The sequence below is a fragment of the Salvelinus sp. IW2-2015 genome, linkage group LG4q.1:29 (genome assembly GCF_002910315.2).
Source record: "Salvelinus sp. IW2-2015 linkage group LG4q.1:29, ASM291031v2, whole genome shotgun sequence".
NCBI classification, from domain to species: domain Eukaryota; kingdom Metazoa; phylum Chordata; class Actinopteri; order Salmoniformes; family Salmonidae; genus Salvelinus; species Salvelinus sp. IW2-2015.
Genome location: NC_036842.1, coordinates 33494620 through 33514154, shown reverse-complemented (window position 1 = coordinate 33514154; position 19535 = coordinate 33494620). Strand labels below are relative to the sequence as shown.

The window sequence follows — 19535 nt, the reverse complement described above, 5'->3', positions numbered from 1 at the left end:
ACGCGCTTACTATGCAGAGAGAAAAACTACAGAGATACAGAGATACAGAACTACAGAGATACAGAGAGAACTACAGAGAGAGACAGAGAGACAGAACTACAGAGAGACAGAGATACAGAGAGAGAAAACTACAGAGAGAGACAGAGATACAGAGAGAGAAAACTAGAGAGACAGAGAGACAGAGATACAGAACTACAGAGAGACAGAGATACAGAGAGAGAAAACTACAGAGACAGAACTACAGAGAAACAGAGATACAGAGAGACAGATATACAGAGAGAGAGATACAGAGAGACAGAGAGACAGAACTACAGAGAGACAGAGAGACAGAGATACAGAACTACAGAGAGATACAGAGAGAGACAGAGAGACAGAGATCCAGAACTACAGAGAGACAGAACTACAGAGAGACAGAGATACAGAGAGACAGAACTACAGAGAAACAGAGCTACAGAGAGACAGATATACAGAGAGAGAGATACAGAGAGACAGAACTACAGAGAGACAGAGATACAGAGAGAGATACAGAGAGACAGAGATACAGAACTACAGAGAGAGACAGAGATACAGAGAGAGAACTACAGAGAGACAGAGATACAGAGAGAGAGATACAGAGATACAGAGAGACAGAACTACAGAGAGAGAGAGAGAGATACAGAGAGAGAGAACTACAGAGATACAGAACTACAGAGACAGAGATACAGAACTACAGAGACAAAAAGAGGCAAGGTTAAAGAGGAGGTGAAAGATGGTGCGAGTGGAGAGAAAGACAGAGGGAATGGTGATGTAATGGAGGAAAATGACTCCCCCTCTCTCTTTTTCCCTGTGTTGTTACCGTGGTAATGGATGCGTGACATAGGGTCACACGTGTGTGTATCACTTTAGGATTCATCACCAGACCACACTGCTCCTCCAGAGAGACAGAGCAAGGACAACACAACACCATTACTGGAACTCCAATACATAGATGTATGTAACAACATTCCCACTGGCCACAAACTTGTTGATTCAACATTGCTTCCACATCATTTCAACAACATTATTTATAGTGAACAAAAATAGAAAAGCAACATGCAACAATTTCAACGATTTTACTGAGTTACAGTTCATAGAAGGAAATCAGTCAATTGAAAGACATTTATTAGACTCTAAACTATGGATTTCACATGACTGGGCATTGTCCGGCCATGGGTGGGCCTGGGAGGGCATAGGCCCACCCATTGGGGAGCCAGGCCCAGCCAATCAGACTACGTTTTTCCCCACAAAAGGGCTTTATTATCAGCTGTCCGGGTCGCTGGTCTCAGACGATCCCGCAGGTGAAGAAGCCGGATGTGGAGGTCCTGGGAAGGCGTGGTTACACGTTTCCTGTGGTTGTGTGGCTGGTTGGACATACTGCCAAATTCTCTAAAACGACATTGGACGCGGCTTATGGTACAGAAATGAACATGAAATTCTCTGTCAACAGCTCTGGTGTCCATTCCTCCAGTCAGCATGCCAACTGCACGCTCCTTCGAAACTTGAGACATTTATGGCATTGTGTTGTGTGACAAAACTGCACATTTTAGAGTGGCCTTTCATTGTCCCCTGCACATTGCCCCCTGTACACCTGTGTAATGATCAAGCTGTTTAATCAGCTTCTTGATATGCCACACCTGTCAGGTGGATGGATTATCTTGGCAAAGGGAGATTTGGTCACTAACTGGGATGTAAACAAATTTGTGCCAACATTTTTAGAGAAATAAGCTTTTTGTGCGTATGGAACATTTCTGGGATTTTTAATTTCAGCTCATGAAACATGGGACCAACACATTACATGTTACGTTTATATTTTTGTTCAGTATAAAGTAAATGATGCAGAATCAACATGAATAACTGATTGGATTTGCAAAACGTAATCAAGAAATTGCGGGAACTTTGTATTTTTTCACCCAACATGTAACCTAAATCCAATGACTTTGAAATGACGTTAGTTAGCAACTGAATCAAATGTAAAACTAGACTTTAGCTGATGTCTGTGTCCAATGAGATGGTTTTCCCAAAATGCCCTACTAAGACACACCCTATACCAGCGTTTCCCAAACTCGGTCTTGGGGACCCCAAGGAGTGCACATTTTGTTTTCTTGCCCTGGCACTACACAGCTGATTCAATCAAGGGACTTGTTAAGGTCAACAATTTAAGGTCATATAATCCAGCCTTGGTTAACCCCACAAATTCAAATAAAATAGTATTTGTTCCATGCTTTGTAAACAACAGGTGTAGGCTAACAGTGAAATGCTTACAATGCATGGAGATAAACATAGAAAACATAATAACAAGAGGAATAAATACACAATGAGTAACGATATCTTGGCTATATACACAGGGTACCAGTACCGAGTCCATGTGCAGGGGTACGAGGTGCACTTCTCTAATTATTCTCCAGAAAAAGCACAGCTCCAGACTGCTATTACAGGTATTAGTCCGTGTGTCACACATTGAGGATTTGGAGGCTGTGAAAATAAATCTCTGTTGACAGATTTCTTTAGGATTGGCAGGATCTGAGAGGAGTAATTCCTTTGTTTGTGCGTCAACATTTGTTTATTTGTTTACCCAGCAGCATGCTACTGTTTTAACACGTCTATACATTTGAAACAGACACTTTCAGTCCTAAATGGAATTTACTAATGGAATATAAAAAGACAGACACACACACACACACAAATCCCCCATCCATCACATACACAAGCCACCCAGGTCACTCACTCATGTGTGAGTTTTCTGACACCTGACATTCATTGTCACCATGACAAGTCTTCCTCTCTACCTGTCATTTAAGGATGTAAAACAGATCAACCCACCACAGACATCACTCTCTTCTTGTCAGAATGACACAGCATGATCAGCCACTTGACCATACAGATGAACGGGCGGACTGACTGATGTAGATAACAGGACTATGACACATTTTCATTTTACATTACAGATATTAGGTTTATCTGAAAGATAGACAGAGACTGAGCCGAGCACATTTACACAGTGAGACAGGGCCATTTTAGTTATCAGTGAGATACTGGTGGAAGCAGGAGTACTCAGCATCCTGACAGACAGACATGTGGGAGTTGTGAAATCCCATTACAGGCAATCAGATTTCAGAAGAACGAGTCCCTCCCTGCCCTCAGCCTTAAATGTATTTCTGTCAGGAGGAGTGTAAAGATATTCAGAGGTTGGGCCTGAACCTATAGCAGGATTATTTTAGATGAAAAAAGACAAGAGGGAGAACGACGAGAGAGGGAAAAAGACGAGAGAGGGAGAACGACGAGAGAGGGAAAACGACGAGAGAGGGAAAACGACGAGAGAGGGAAAACGACGAGAGGGGGAAAACGACGAGAGAGGGAAAACGACGAGAGGGAGAAAGACGAGAGAGGGAAAAAGACGAGAGAGGGAAAACGACGAGAGAGGGAAAACGATGAGAGAGGGAAAACGACGAGAGGGAAACAACGAGAGAGGGAAAAAGGAAGAGGGGAAGAGAGAGAGTGGAACAGAGAGAGGGGAGAAGTGAGAAAGAGGGAAAAGAGGAGGAGAGAGAGAGAGAGAGCGCGTGAGAGAGGGGACGAGAGAGAGAGGAAGAGAGAGGGGACAAGAAAGAGTGGAGGGAGAGAGAGGAGAGAGAGAGAGAGAAAGAGAGAGGGGACAAGAGAGAGTGGAGGGAGAAAGAGGGAAAGAGGGGACGAGAGAGGGGGGAGAGAAAGGGGAAGAGAGAGGGTAGAGAGAGAACGAGAGAGAGAGTGGGTTGGAGAGAGAGAGAGATAGATATCCCTAAACAAACTGAAAATAGCAGTACTGTACAGAGAGAGACAGTTAACACAATGTGTCCCAAAGGCAAAAACAGACAGAGAAATAGAGATCAGCTCTCAGGCCTCAGGCCTCAGTTCTCAACTCAGACTACTTGTTCTCCTAACTGAAGGTTTCATGGCAAATTAACATGCAGGTCGCTTTGGCCTTAGAGAAGCAATGAAGCAGCAGTTTCTCTCTCACACACACATACACGCAAATACACACACACACCAAATCCCCCTCCTCACAACACCTCCAGTGTGGGCTTCAAGAGCAGCTTTCTACTCCACTGCTCAAAGTGAAAGGAGCCCAATCTTATAAAACACCACAACAGCCTGCCAGCAGCTAGCCACAGAGGAGAACTGGCCACAATAACTTCTGCTGAAAAGATCCACAGGACACAAAATGGCTTCTTTTCACTTCCTTTTCACATCCTCCCAGCCAGAGCTGCAGGTGTGTGTGGAAACGGTAGACTAGCTTAGGCTTTGGCTCAGTGTGGGCTCAAACACTGTTTCAATCCCAAACATTGTTTCTCTTCAATCGTTTGCAATGTCGCCATGAGGCCTGCTAACTACATCTTTACAGCAAATATATGCTTTCTCTTCTCTTCCCCCTTCTTTCGATTCCTCTCTCATCCCTTTTTCGCTCCCCTGCACCCAGTGAAAGGATAATATCATTTATCTACCCACTCACTCCCAATTGTATCCCATTTAACATCCTCCCATTCTCTCCAAAGATCAAAACAATACAGAGAAAAAATGAAGACACATTTCAGTTGAATGCAACTGACTAGGTATCCCCCTTTCCCTTTCCCTTTGTCACGAGACCACAAGTTTGACTACGATTCCGATACCAGGTTTAGTATCACAGCACTCGATACCATCATGATACTCAATACCAAAACAATACAACCGCAAAAAAAGAAGGCGCATTAGCGAAAGTCCCAGAATGGCACTTGATCCAGACAGATAAACTACTACTCTACTACTACTAATCGTTGAGAATCTTCTGAGTTCCATATCATTACATTGGAACTTTTTTACGTTTATTTTTCAGACAATCAATTTGACAATCAATCTAACTGCATAACAACATAATGGTAATCATTTATTTGAATGGTAAATCTCTATTGATAAACTGGGTAAATCAGGATGTAGCCTAGGTCTGTCTATCCACAATACAGGTGAATGCACATTCAATATGAGTGTGCAAGCATTGAGTTATTGAGCTGGTTTTGTCTGATTTCATGTGGCTACTACAGATGACAAACAATCTGTTTCCAATCCATTTGAGACTATTTTATTGTACTGATCAACAACATGTGCATAGAAGTAGCTTATTTTATAGAAAATGTGCACTCTCTCTTTAACCAGTAATTATGTCATTCACAAGCCAAGAGGGGGGCAGCCAGTCAGAGCCCAGTCAGTTTGCTGAGACAATATATCATCTTTGGGAGATATGTGAGATAGAGACTGAATAATGTAAGTGAATGAATACAGTTTTTGGTAGCAAAAAGCTTTGAAATCAGCATATGTTGTGCTATGGTCAGCATATTATCACAAACAAAGTAGTGAACTGAAAGAAGAAACTTTGCCTACAAAGCTGTAAGCTACTGGTATCTCCTTGTATTGTAAAATGTTCTAGCCTGCATGGATATTGTTTTGTGAACAGTAATTTACAGTTTTAATTTCTAAATGTTGTGTCACATTATTCAAGTGTGTTAACTTCTGTGCAGCATGAGTGGGGTGCTAACATGATGCAGACCAGACTCCCAGTGCAGACTAGCAGTGAGTAGGTGGAGCAGGCAGGGTGCAGACCAGACTCCCAGTGCAGACTAGCAGTGAGTAGGTGGAGCAGGCAGTGTAATGTGCAAACCAGACTCCCAGTGCAGACTAGCAGTGAGTAGGTGGAGCAGGCAGGGTGCAGACCAGACTCCCAGTGCAGACTAGCAGTGTGTAGGTGGAGCAGGCAGGGTGCAGCCCAGACTCCCAGTGCAGACTAACAGTGAGTAGGTGGAGCAGGCAGGGTGCAGACCCAGACTCCCAGTGCAGGACTAACAGTGAGTAGGTGGAGGAGGCAGGGTGCGACCAGATTCCCAGTACAGACTAGCAGTGAGTAGGTGGAGCAGGCAGGGTGCAGACCAGACTCCCAGTGCCGACTAGCAGTGTGTAGGTGGAGCAGGCAGGGTGCAGCCCAGATTCCACAGTGCAGCCTAGCAGTGTGTAGGTGGAGCAGGCAGGGTGCAGCCCAGATTCCAGTGCAGACTAGCAGTGTGTAGGTGGAGCAGGCAGGGTGCAGACCAGATTCCCAGTGCAGGTAGCAGTGAGTAGGTGGAGCAGGCGGGTGCAGACCAGATTCCCATGCAGACTAGCAGTGGTGGTGGAGCAGGCAGGGTGGCAGACCAGATTCCCAGTACAGACTAGCAGTGAGTAGGTGGAGCAGGCAGGGTGCAGACCAGATTCCCAGTACGACTAGCAGTGAGTAGGTGGAGCAGGCAGGGTGCAGCCCAGACTCCCAGTGCCGACTAACAGTGTGTAGGTGGAGCAGGCAGGGTGCAGCCCAGATCCCGTGCAGACTAGCAGTGTGTAGGTGGAGCAGGTAGGGTGCAGACCAGATTCCAGTGCAGGATAGCGTGAGTAGGTGGAGCAGGCAGGGTGCAGACCAGATTCCCGTGCAGACTAGCAGTGAGTAGGTGGAGCAGGCAGGGTGCAGCCCAGACTCCAGTGCAGACTAGCAGTGAGTAGGTGGAGCAGGCAGGGTGCAGACCAGATTCCCAGTGCAGACTAGCAGTGAGTAGGTGGAGCAGGGAGGGTGCAGCCCAGACTCCCAGTGCAGACTAGCAGTGAGTAGGTGGAGCAGGCAGGGTGCAGACCAGATTCCCAGTGCAGACTAGCAGTGAGTAGGTGAGCAGGCAGGTATGTGCAACCAGACTCCCAGTGCAGACTAACAGTGAGTAGGTGGAGCAGCAGTGTGTGCAGACCAGACTCCCAGTGCAGACTAACAGTGAGTAGGTGGAGCAGGCAGGGTGCAGCCCAGACTCCCCAGTGCAGACTAACAGTGAGTAGGTGGGAGCGGGCAGGGTGCAGACAGTTCCAGGCGACTAGCAGTGAGTAGGTGGAGCGGCAGTGTAAATGTGCAAACCAGACTCCAGTGCAGACTAACAGTGAGTAGGTGGAGCAGGCAGGGTGCAGACCAGACTCCCAGTGCAGACTAACAGTGAGTAGGTGGAGCAGGCAGGGTGCGCTGTAATAAGGGGTCGGCTGCGCTGATAGACAGGCTTGATCTGTGAGACACATGTGAAGACGCACCGAAAGTAACACAAATTTGAGTACCAAACCGTTCTTCATGTTCTGGTATTGAAAAAGTACTGAAGTTTCGGTGTACAGTGCAACACTACTGAACTGGAGCGGCCACCTTCACTGACTTTCCACACTTCCTGGGGCATACAGTACATCTATGGTATACATCTACATTATAAAATGGCGGCCGTGATTTATGCATATAGGGGAAACACTGCCTGAATTCAATATAGAGCTTCTGAATTATACTGTGTCAGGCTGTGTGTGTGTGTGTACTACCTACCTCATCTATTACAACCAAACTGTTAATGTCTGTTATGCAGTGGGCCAATTGGGTCAGTGTGATGTAAAGCTATACTTATACTGTTGTCCAAGCAGCTATACGTAGCTATCAAATCAAATTGTATTTGTCAAATGCTTACTTAAAGCCCTCAACCAAAAATGCAGTTAAGAAAAATAAGAGTTAAGAAAATATTTACGAAATAAACTAAAGTAAACAACAAAAAACATACAAAATGAACAATAAAATAACAAGGCTATATACAGGGGGTACCGGTACCGAGTCAATGTGCGGGGGTACAGGCTAGTTGAGGTAATTGAGGTAATATGTAGCTGTACTAAACAGGTAGCTATACTTAGTTGTACAGTAGTCTATCGTTGTGACATGGTTATTGTATGGCTCATTGGGGACTGGATGAAATGCATCAGAACCACACAACGTAGATCAATAATTAGATCATTGGTCAGACTCGCAGAACCACACAACGTAGATCAATAATTAGATCAATGGTCAGACTCGCTCTAGCTCTTGCAGCTCTTCTCGTTAACATCCTCACCGTCAGTTGTAGTCTTCTGAGACCCGGATCACACTGTGTGTCCATTAGCACCACAACATGGCTGTTACTCTGTATAGACTACTATTCCCATCGGGAAAAGCAAAGCCGTAATACACTGCTCAAAAAAATAAAGGGAACACTTAAACAACACAATGTAACTCCAAGTCAATCACACTTCTGTGAAATCAAACTGTCCACTTAGGAAGCAACACTGATTGACAATAAATTTCACATGCTGTTGTGCAAATGGAATAGACAAAAGGTGGAAATTATAGGCAATTAGCAAGACACCCCCAATAAAGGAGTGGTTCTGCAGGTGGTGACCACAGACCACTTCTCAGTTCCTATGCTTCCTGGCTGATGTTTTGGTCACTTTTGAATGCTGGCGGTGCTTTCACTCTAGTGGTAGCATGAGACGGAGTCTACAACCCACACAAGTGGCTCAGGTAGTGCAGCTCATCCAGGATGGCACATCAATGCGAGCTGTGGCAAGAAGGTTTGCTGTGTCTGTCAGCGTAGTGTCCAGAGCATGGAGGCGCTACCAGGAGACAGGTCAGTACATCAGGAGACGTGGAGGAGGCCGTAGGAGGGCAACAACCCAGCAGCAGGACCGCTACCTCCGCCTTTGTGCAAGGAGGAGCCCTGCAAAATGACCTCTAGCTAGGAACCGTATTTTATTGTCAAGGTAACTTAATACAGACACATGCACACACACACACACACAATGATGACACAGTGTATTGAAGGGAATAAATAGGGAAGAGGAGTATTCCGTTAAGAAATTAACGATCACAAAGAACAATTAGTGCCCCTCTAATTCTGAGTGGAATTTTCTCTTGCTGTAATCAAAAGCATATCCCGGCTGCCAGTCTGAAGGCTTTGTTCTGTCTACCTTTCTTCCTTCCTCTCTCCCTTGTCTGTCTGTCTACCTCTCTGTCCGTCTGCCTTTCTTCTTGCCCACCGGTCTCCCTGCCAATGGCTTGCAAGGGAAGCCAGGCTTCCCCAAATATTTGACTAATAAATAAATTTAAATTATTTATCTTTCATCTCTCTCTGTTTTCATAATTTTCTGTCAATTCTCAAGTGGCTGAATCTCACTGGAGAAATCATCAGAGCGAGGGAAACAGTGCCCCTCTGTCTCAGTATGTGTAGCCCATGTATCTGACGCTGTCTGGACCAAAAGAGTATAACATGTGGCCGCCACTGTATTTGATTGATTGATGCTAGCAAGCATTTAGCCGCCCGTCATTAAAAAAAGCGCCAATCGGCGTTAAGCTGAGCAGAGCTCAACTGTGGGTTTTCCTGGTGCAGCAAAACACCCCCCAAGGGAGGCCAGTTTGGATTTGGCTTCAGACCAATGAAATCACCTTTTCAAAAAACATCATTTTAAGAAAAACTTGACTGTTTCTGGTCTGCTTGTGTTGATGTACTGCAGTAGCTAGCTTGCTAAATTGGACCTTTCCTAAGCCATGGATGGAGATGGGGATTTGGACTTGTGGTTTTGACTTAATTCTCTGTACAGGCCAATGAGTATGACAGGGATTCTGATATAACCATAAATTAATGTTGTACTACTGGCCTGAGACAATTGAAGTTAAATATGTAGCCTAGATGTAACCTAGTAGTCTCACATTAACTAGCTCGTAACCTAACTTAGCTGGTTCATTATTGCCTATGCAAAGAAGTCAGGCTAGCAAGCATTTTATCTAGGTAGCCTATAACAACAAAAACTAAAAGTGTACTGTATGACAGAGCCATAGATCTTTTTGCCAACATGAAAGAGAGGAGGATGGCATTCAACTAGTCTACAAGTAGGGTGAGTCAACATGTTTTGTTTTACATGCGCGCACACACAAACAGGAATCAGTACAAAAAGAAAGACAGTTTGTAACAGTAAAAAAAAAACAGTATTCAGCAGTGTGGACAAAAACGATAAAATAAAACATTTGACACAAAAGAGATAAAGGTATAGAAAATCTAAACAGAAAGTCGTGCTACTAGGGGTGTAGAACTGTGATGGACAGTAGGTGCCTCTTAAAAAAAATGTAAACAACGCCAGGAATAGCTTGGTAAAAATCAGGCAGGAATGAGTTCCAGATCATATGGCCTCTTTATAGGTAATTCGGGAATTGAAATTAGTTGTTCTTGAATATGAGTGGCGTAGCTGTTTCTTGTTGAGTAGTTATGGCTGTAAAATCGTTTGAGGATAAAGGGTAATAAGTGATTTAAAGTGCCATGAACAAATTGAGCAACTTGAAAACAATTAATTTGATAAATATTCAGGAGTCTTAATTTCTTGAAAAGCGGTGCTGAATGGTCTCTAAAACCGTCAGATGACATTATTCTTAGAGCTTTTCTGCTGGTGATAGATTGATAGTAGTTTGGTATGGTGTGTGCTGGCCCATATAATGTTACAGTAACTGATGAATGGGAAGATCATTGTGTAATAGAGACGGAGAGCAGAGCTTCAGTTTAGGACACATCACATTTTGCCAAGTATCCCAGTATTTTTGGCGATCTTAGAGGTTGTCTTTATCTGTGGTTTCCATGACAATTCATCATCAATCAGAACACCAAGAAAGCGGGTTGTACAGGCATGATCAACAGGTATATTATTAATATGGACCCCTATATAATCTGTATTGTATTATCTTTTATTTGGATTCAGTGACAATTTGTTAATTTTGTTAACAACATTAATAAAGTAATTTACATTTTTGTGAGCGTAAAATACACCTGTATCATCAGCAAATAATATCTGGGAGAGCACTTTGGATGCATTGAGCAAATCATTTATATAAATCAAAAATAATAGTGGTCCAAGTATTGATCCCTGCAGCACACCACACTTAATGTCCAGAGGGGGGAATCTATTCCTTTGAAAGTCACATATTGCTTTCTATCCTTTATCCTTTAGATAGCTGGAGAACCGAAGCAGAGATTGTTCAGTCACTCCAATAATTTCACCTTTTTGTAATAAAATATTATGATCAACAGTGTCAAATGCTTTTGATTAAAAAAAAGATCCAATGTATGATATTTGCGATCATTTGCCTTATGTATTTCGTCAATTAAGTAAGTAACAGCCATGTAGGTAGAGTGAGATTTTCTGAAGCAATACTGATGTATGTATAACAAACTTTCCTTGTTAAGATATTTGATTAATCTGTTACATGCTTCTCTAAAATGTTTGAGATAACCAGCAAAATTGAAATTGGTCTGTAATTTGTGAACTTTGCTGTATAATCAGCTTCATAAATTGGAACAATGTTGGTCCTTTGCAGTTAATAGGGCACAAAGCCTGTAGCAAATGATAGATTGACAATGTAGGCAAGAGGTGTGATAATGAAATCAACCACTTCTTTAGCCAGCTTAGCATCCAATCTGTCGTGACCAGAGGCAGTGTTATAGAGCAAACAACGCAATTATCACAACATAGGTTGTAATATGGCTTTTTTACTGGCTTGGCTTCCTCAGTGATTTTACCCACGCACCTCTACTGCTCCCTGCCCTGCCTGCCCGTCTCCCTACTCTGCCTGGTTGTCTCCCTGCCTCTCCCTGCTCTGCCTGTCTCCCTGCATGTCTCCCTGTCCTGTCTGCCTGTCTCCCTGCTCTGCCTGTCTGTCTCCCTGCTCTGCCTGCCTGTCTCCCTGCCTGCATGTCTCCCTGCCCTGCCTGCCTGTCTCCCTGCTCTTCTTGTCTGTCTCTCTGCTCTGCCTGCCTGCATGTATCCCTGCTCTGCCTGCCTGCATTTCTCCCTTTCCTGCCTAGTTTCTGTACTTTAGCAGTGAACCATCCTCCAGTCAGGGGGCTTTGGGATAGTTTGTGTTTGCACTCGTTTGAACACTGGTTTAAGTTCACTTCAGGGAGCTCGAGGGAGTGGGTGTTTTTGCAGATGGTTTAACAGTTTAGTTTAGCTCACTCCGGTGGCTCCGTGCGATCAAGGTGGAGGTGATGCTTAAAGCGCCAGGGAGGAAAGAAGAGAGGAAGGAGAGAATTGACAAGTGAGGAGAGAGGGATAGAGATGATGGCTAAAAGAAAGGTATTTCTATGGGGGATTACACTGGAGAGAAAGAAAGAGTAGACAGACATTTTTAGCTGGGTCAGGGTTTATTCCCCGTTTCATCAAAATAAGAACATGAGTGCAGAGCCAATTGACAATTTATTGTGGCCTTTTATACTTGACCTCTCCCCGAAGCAGATTGATAAGCAGACTATACCATAAAGCAGACTGGGCACTAGCTAGAATAGTAGAGGGCACCTCTCTCTCACTCACACACACACGGAGCTTTCCCATTCCAGAGACCCATATTTTGTGTGCTGATTTAGCAGCCCAAAAATATCTCTGCTGTTTCCCCTCCAGTCCTCCAGAGAGCTCATTTACCCACTCGACAGAGGCAGCCAGTGGGGTGCCTCTGATGACACACACACACACAAACACATTCTCTCTCACACACACCACAATGTCAACACACCACCACCCACTAACCTAATATTACAGACACCAAATCTCATAAAATTCAGTACTCTGTCCACACCCACCCCTTAAACAGAGCCAGCGCCACCCACTAACCTACTATTCTAGTTGGAGACTAAACAAAGTTTTGTTGTAAATAAAATAAAACTTCAGACAGAGAGAAAACGTGTGTGTGTGAGCGATCGAGAGAGAGAACACAGAGATTTCTGGACAAATCAAATCAAAGTTGATTTGTCATATGCACCGAATACAACAGGTGTGCAACAACCTTACAGTGAAATGCAAACTTACAAACCCTTAACCAACGGTGCAGTTAAGTGAAAAAATATGTATTAGGTAAACAATAGATAAGTAAAGAATAACATTTAAAAAAGTAAAAAATAACAGTAGCGAGGCTATATACAGACATAAATACAGAAAGAGACAGACGGACGGACAGACGCAACAGAGAGCTCAAGCCTAAGCTTACTGTAAAAACAATACACTCTAACCTCCAACAAAAGATAACCTAAGCTTACTGTAAAAACAATACACTCTAACCTCCAACAAAAGATAACCTAAGCTTACAGTAAACACAATACACCAGCCTCTCTAAAAGTATCGGTCGCGACCCAAAGAGGGTCAGAGTAAATTTATAAATATTTCATTAATTACTGGAATTGATTTGGCCAAGTGCCACTGCGCTCCCTGTTCAGTGAGCTCTCTGTTCAGCAGCGGTGTCTCTGCTCAGTTTGGCAGCTGCGCGAGTGGGAGGGAGATGTGCGTGTGCTCCGTGGTTGACCGGATCTTTTTTCTGCAGTTTTCTTAAAGATCACTCCGTGACCCACACGCTGCAGGCTGTCATTCAGCAGCAGGTGATGCGCTGTCAGCCACGGTATTGTCATTATAGGCCTTTGGAAAAACATATTTTTTATTATTAACTTTATTTTCATGTAGATAAACGTTACCTAATAGCGGGAGTATTCACTAATGGTTATAATCAATTGTTTTGGTAACAGTCTATTAAACCTTGCACATCTCCTCCTCTTTCCAGCAGTCATCTGATGCTCCAGCAGTTAAACCTCTAGATGTGCAGGGGTGTAGAATCGCTAGATTACAGGCTATGACACTTGATGTTTGGACTTTCTTTTATACAATGCACGTTTTCATTGCTTGCTAGTAAATAAATAAATCAGTCTTCTTTTAAAAAAGGTTGGATGTGTCTGACTATTCATAAATTATTCAACAGCAGTCGACAAGGCTGTTCTGTCTCTGAGGCCTATAACGAGCCAATGTTGTGTCAAATGGACAATGCACCAATCCTCTCCAACCTGGCATGTTGTAGTTTGATACGAAATCTGTTCTTAATTTATAGATGAATCAACGGCGATAAATAGACTATGGACATGCTGCGTGTATTTGTTTCTATTTTTATGATAATTATTCATTTCATACTATCGCATAGCTGTCTCTCTCCCCTTCATACTTTCCTTGTCAATTCATTATTTTATAGCTGACTTTCGGAAAGCCTACGGTAGGCCTAGGTTTTTTGTTGGGTAATAAGGAAATTAGAAATATTTGCATGTGTCTGACATACGCTGGTGACTTTGATTGACGGGTCCTTTTACAGGGGTGTGAGTTGGCTGATTCTCTCTATAGGCCTATATGTCCATTCAGGAAGTTTCCTAAAGTAGTCTGTCTGGACTCCATCTCTTTAATGAGAATCAAACGCTCCTGTCATGATGTAATCTTGTAAAAGGCCTGTTTTCAGAAGCTTAGGCTACATTATTTATCTCATTACGGCGTACTCTATTTGAAGAACAGTCCCAGCAGCAGGATTTGTGACATTATGAGAATATTTCGGGAAAATTTGGCGTCATATTAGGATCCATATTTATTTTCTTTTTTTTCAGGAAAGCCAACAGACAAGGACAAGGTAGGCCTATCTTTATTTTGGCACCGTCATGCGCTAATGTTGTGTCAATACGAAAATGTGATGGATCCTCTCCTGCCTGGCATTTCTTAATTTGTAGATTCATATTTATAAGTAATAACCTTAATAATAAGGAAGTGTAATGGCTTGTTTCAAATACGTTTTATTAAGAAGCATATCCATGTTAACAAGTGTACAAACAGAATTGTGACCTCCCCTTTTTACATAGGGTCTTATTTTAGTTTTTTATGTTTATTTAATTAACCTTAATTTAACTAGGCCCTTATAAGCCCAAGACAACAGTATCATACATTTAAACAAAATGGACACCTACAAAAAACGAATGAAAAGGGAAAGAAAAGGAAAAAACAATAACGAAGTGGAATGCAATAGTGAAATTGTAGATAAATTGTAGTTTCTTTTGAGTCTGATAGCCTATGCCAGGGATTACCAACTAGATTCAGCCGCGGGCCGATTTTTATCTTGAGCGAATGGTGAGGGGGCCGGAACATGATTACAAATCATTTGTAGACTGCAAATTGAGCGCAAGAAGCCCAAACAGGTATAACATTTGACAAAAACATAATTTTAAACCTTGTTACATGTGTAAACGATCACATATACAGTGCCTGAGTTGTGTTACAGCCTGAATTCAAAATGGATTATATCGATTTTTTTCTCACCCATCTACACACAATAACCCATAATGACAAAGTGAAAACATGTTTAGACATTTTGGAAAATGTATTGAAAATTAAATACATAAATATCTCATTTACATAAGTATTCACATCCCTGAGTCAATACTTCGTAGAAGCACCTTTGGCAGCGATTACAGCTTTGAGTCTTTCTGGGTAAATTTCTAAGCGCTTTCCACATCTGGATCGTGCAACATTTGCCCATTATTATTTTTTTAATTCTTCAAGCTCTGTGAAATTGGTTGTTGATCATTGCTAGACAACAAATTTCAGGTCTTGCCATATATTTTTAAGTAGATTTAAATCAAAAAACTGTAACTTGGCCACTCAGGAACATTCACAGTCTACTTGCTAAGCAACTCCAGTGTAGATTTGGCTTTGAGTTTTAGGTTATTGTCCTGCTGAAAGGTGAATTCATATCCCAGTGTCTGGTGGAAAGTAGACTTAACCAGGTTTTCCTCTAGGACTTTGCATGTGCTTAGCTCCATTCAGTTTATTTTTTTTATCCTGAAAAACGACCCAGTCCTTAACAATTACACGCATACCCATAACATGATGCATGCTTGAAAATATGAAGAGTGGTACTCAGTTATGTGTTGTATTGGATTAGCCCCAAACATAAGACTTTGTATTCAGGACAAAAAGTGAATTGCTTTGAACAGCTTCTATCCCCAAATGGATAAATAGCTACACGGACCGAGTTCACCTTGAATCTTTATTTACCTTTGATTTCAGTATTTGCACTGTCTCTATGCACACTCACAGGGCCCTACACACTCACACACTCTATCACTCCAACACACACAAACACTCACTCACACATAATATGCACATACATTTATACTGACACACCCGCGCACCCACTCACATGCAAGATGCTGCTACTCTGTTTCTTATATCCTGTTGCTTAGTCACCTTACACCTATACATGTCTACCTCCACCACTCCAGTATTCCTGCACATGTAAATATGGTATTGGAACTGACTTTTTTAATATTTGCTGTATATAGTATGCTTGCTTACTTAATTTGCATTTCATATTTCTATTTTTTTTCTAGTAATACATTGTTATTGATTATTGAGTTGTTGGGCTTTGAGTTGGCAAGAAAGGCATTTCACTGTTTTTGTGCATGTGACATGACCTTTTTTTTTTGTATTATTACTTTAGTCCCTAGTTGCAAACAGGATGTATGTTTTGGACTACTTTTATTCTGTACATGCTTCCTTTTCATTCTGAAATTGTAACTACAATGTTGTTGATCCATCCTCTGTTTTCTCCTATCACCACCATTAAACTTGAACTGTTTTAAAGTCACCATTGAACTAATGGTGCGATCCCTGAGCGGTTTCCTTCCTCTCCGGCAACTGAGTTAGGAAGTACGCCTGTATTTTTGTAATGACTCGGTGTACTGATACACCATCCAAAGTGTAATTAATAACTTCACCATGCTCAATGGGATAGTCAATGTCTTTTTTATATTTTTACCCGTCTACCCTTTTTTCGGGGCATTGGAAAACCACGCTGGTCTTTGTGGCTGAATCTGTGTGTGAAATTCACTGCTCGACTGAGGGACCTTACAGATAATTGTATGTGTGGGGTACAGAGATGAGGTAGTCATTCAAAAATCATGTTAAAACACTATAATGGGACACAGAGTGAGTCCTTGCAACTTATTATGTGACTTAAGCACATTTTTACTACTGAACTTATTTAGGCTTGCCATAACAAAGGGGTTGAATACTTATTGAACCGCTTTTCTTTTTTTACCCAATTTGTAAACATTTTGAAAAACATAATTTTACTTTGACATTATGGGGTATTGTGTATAGGCCAGTGACAAAACAAATCTCAATTGAATCGATTTTAAATTCAGGGTGTAACACAACAAAATTTGGAAAAAGTCAACAGGTGTGAATACTTTCTGAAGGCACTGTATAGTATCTCTCTATTATGTGTGGGAATAATTTGGAACAGTTTCCAAAATAAAAATTTGCAGGTGTTCTTACAGTCTTATGTCCAACAATTATTAGAAAACTTGGGGGCCCAAATAAAATCACCCACTGGCCAAATTCGGCCCGCGGGCCGCCAGTTGGGGAACCCTGGCCTATGCTTTAAGTTGTGTCAATACAAAAATTTGACAATCCACTCCAATCTGACATTTTTTTATTTGTATACTAAATTAATATTTAGAGGTAATAATAACTTGAATAACTTGAATAATAATTATAAAATGCTACTGATAATAACGAAGTGTAATGGTAATAGTGAAGTTGCAGAAAAAATGTACGTGTTTCTTTTGAGTCTGATATGTGCCAGTAACCATGTACATTGGCCTGGCCAATTACCATAACCTCAAATTCCAAGATGTCACAGCCCTACCTCCAAGAAAAGACAACCTCTCCCTCAACGTCAGCAAAACAAAGGAGTTGATTGTTGACTTCAGGAAGTAGAGGAGGGAACATGCCTCGATCCACATCAATGGGACTGTAGTAGAGAGTCACAAGTTTTAAGTTACTTGGCCTCCACATCACAGAGGACTTGTCATCACCACCACTCTTGTCAAGAGGGCGCAACAACGACTCTACTTCTTAATGTGGCTGAAGAAAGCTCACTGTAAACACAATACAATCAAACCTACAATAACAGATGTTGACAGACTGTTTCTTCTGTCTTTTGCTCAGTCAGAGCTGCTCACTAATCTGTCTGTTATTTGCACTGGGTCTGCTCCATACATGGTGTTAAGTCAGGCTTTAGTAAGAGCCTTGTCATGTCTCAGCCTACCGGCTGACTCACGGTTACTCAGTCACTCTCTGTTACTTTTTACATGCATTTTACCTGTGTCGTTCTAAGACCTTCACACAAGTCTTCCTGTTGGGAAAAAAAACTTGGGCAAATGAAAGGGTAAGGCTAAACGATGACGGCAGCAATGATTCAGCAGAGCACAATAATAATCATGCCACTATCCACGGCAATGTTAACGCCACACACACCTTCCTATCTCACACTCACGATACCCTCCAGTAGTGTGTATGCATGACATCTCTCTCGCCTTACACTCTCTCCCTTCGCATTTCGGCAGAATACACATATCCCTGGCCTGTCACAGTATTCCCATATGAGGGTGAGCTTAGTTGTCCCATAAACAGCTACATTTTGAAAGGCCATTGTGAACACCACAGACACACAGTGTTTGCATTGTGTGTTGTAATCACTGTGTGTTGTAATAGCCACTGTATTACTCTGCTGTAGTTAGTGTATAACAGGTACGGAGCACAGATCTCATGGAAATGGGTCCTGGACTTCCTGACGGGCCACCCCCAGGTGGTGAAGGTAGGAAACAACACCTCCTCTTCACTGATCCTCAACACTGGGGCCCCACAAGGGTGCATGCTCAGCCCCCTCCTGTACTCCCTGTTCACCCACGACTGCGTGGCCATGCACGCCTCCAACTCAATCATCAAGTTTGCAGATGACACAACAGTAGTAGGCTTGATTACCAACGATGACGAGACAGCCTACAGGGAGGAGGTGAGGGCTCTGGGAGTGTGCTGCCAGGAAAATAACCTCTCACTCAATGTCAACAAAACAAAGGAGATGAGTAGCAACAGTGCTGAACTTTCACCATTTATAGACAATTTGTCTTACCAAGGCTTTTAGAGATACTTTTGTAACCCTTTCCAGGTTTATGCAAGGCAACAATTCTTAATCTTAGGTCTTCTGAGATCTCTTTGTTCGAGACATGGTTCACATCAGGCAATGCTTCTTGTGAATAGCAAACTCAAATTTCGTGAGTGTTTATTGTAGAGCAAGGCAGCACTAACCAACATCTCCAATCTCGTCTTATTGATTGGACTCCAGGTTAGCTGACTCCTGACTCCAATTAGCTTTTGGAGAAGTCATTAGCATAGGGGTTCACATACATTTCCCAACCTACACTGTGAATGTTTAAATGATGTATTCGATATAAACAAGAAAAATACAATAATTTGTGTGTTATTAGTTTAAGCACACTGTGTTTGTCTATTGTTGTGATGAAGATCAGATCAAATTTGATGACCAATTTATGCAGATATCCAGATATTTCCAAAGGGTTCACATACTTTTTCTTGCCACTGTATTTATATATTCTTAATTCATCATTCCTGTACTTAGATTTGTGTGTATTGGGTATATGTTGTGAAATTGTTAGTTATTACTTATTATATATTACTGTACTGTCGGAGCTAGAAACACAAGCATTTCGCTACACCCACAATAACATCTGCTAAACACGTGTATGTGACCAATAAAATTTGATTTGATTCTCAAAGGAACAAACAGCTGTATAGAAAAATGCCTACAAACAGAAACACAGGCCGAGAGAAAAGGATAGACTTCTTCATTACGCATGTCAACCACCACTCCAGCATCTATATAAGTGTGTGTGTGTGTGTGTGTGTGTGTGTGTGTGTGTGTGTGTGTGTGTGTGTGTGTGTGTGTGTGTGTGTGTGTGTGTGTG

At 42.3% G+C, this 19535-nt stretch overlaps 1 protein-coding gene across 2 annotated transcripts in view; it reads right to left on the bottom strand.

Annotated features, from left to right (window-relative positions):
- LOC111961860 (carboxyl-terminal PDZ ligand of neuronal nitric oxide synthase protein) overlaps positions 1 to 19535 on the bottom strand; it is a 41158-nt gene that overhangs the window by 19716 nt on the left and 1907 nt on the right. Inside the window, exon 3 of one of the 2 annotated variants that reach the window (XM_023984459.2) lies at positions 11607 to 13317. The exons of the other annotated variant lie outside the window; for it this stretch is intronic. Coding sequence (XP_023840227.1) covers positions 13267 to 13317 — 51 coding nt within the window. The 3' untranslated portion in view covers positions 11607 to 13266. Of the gene's footprint in view, positions 1 to 11606; positions 13318 to 19535 lie in introns of those variants that run through there. 2 annotated transcript variants of the gene reach the window in all.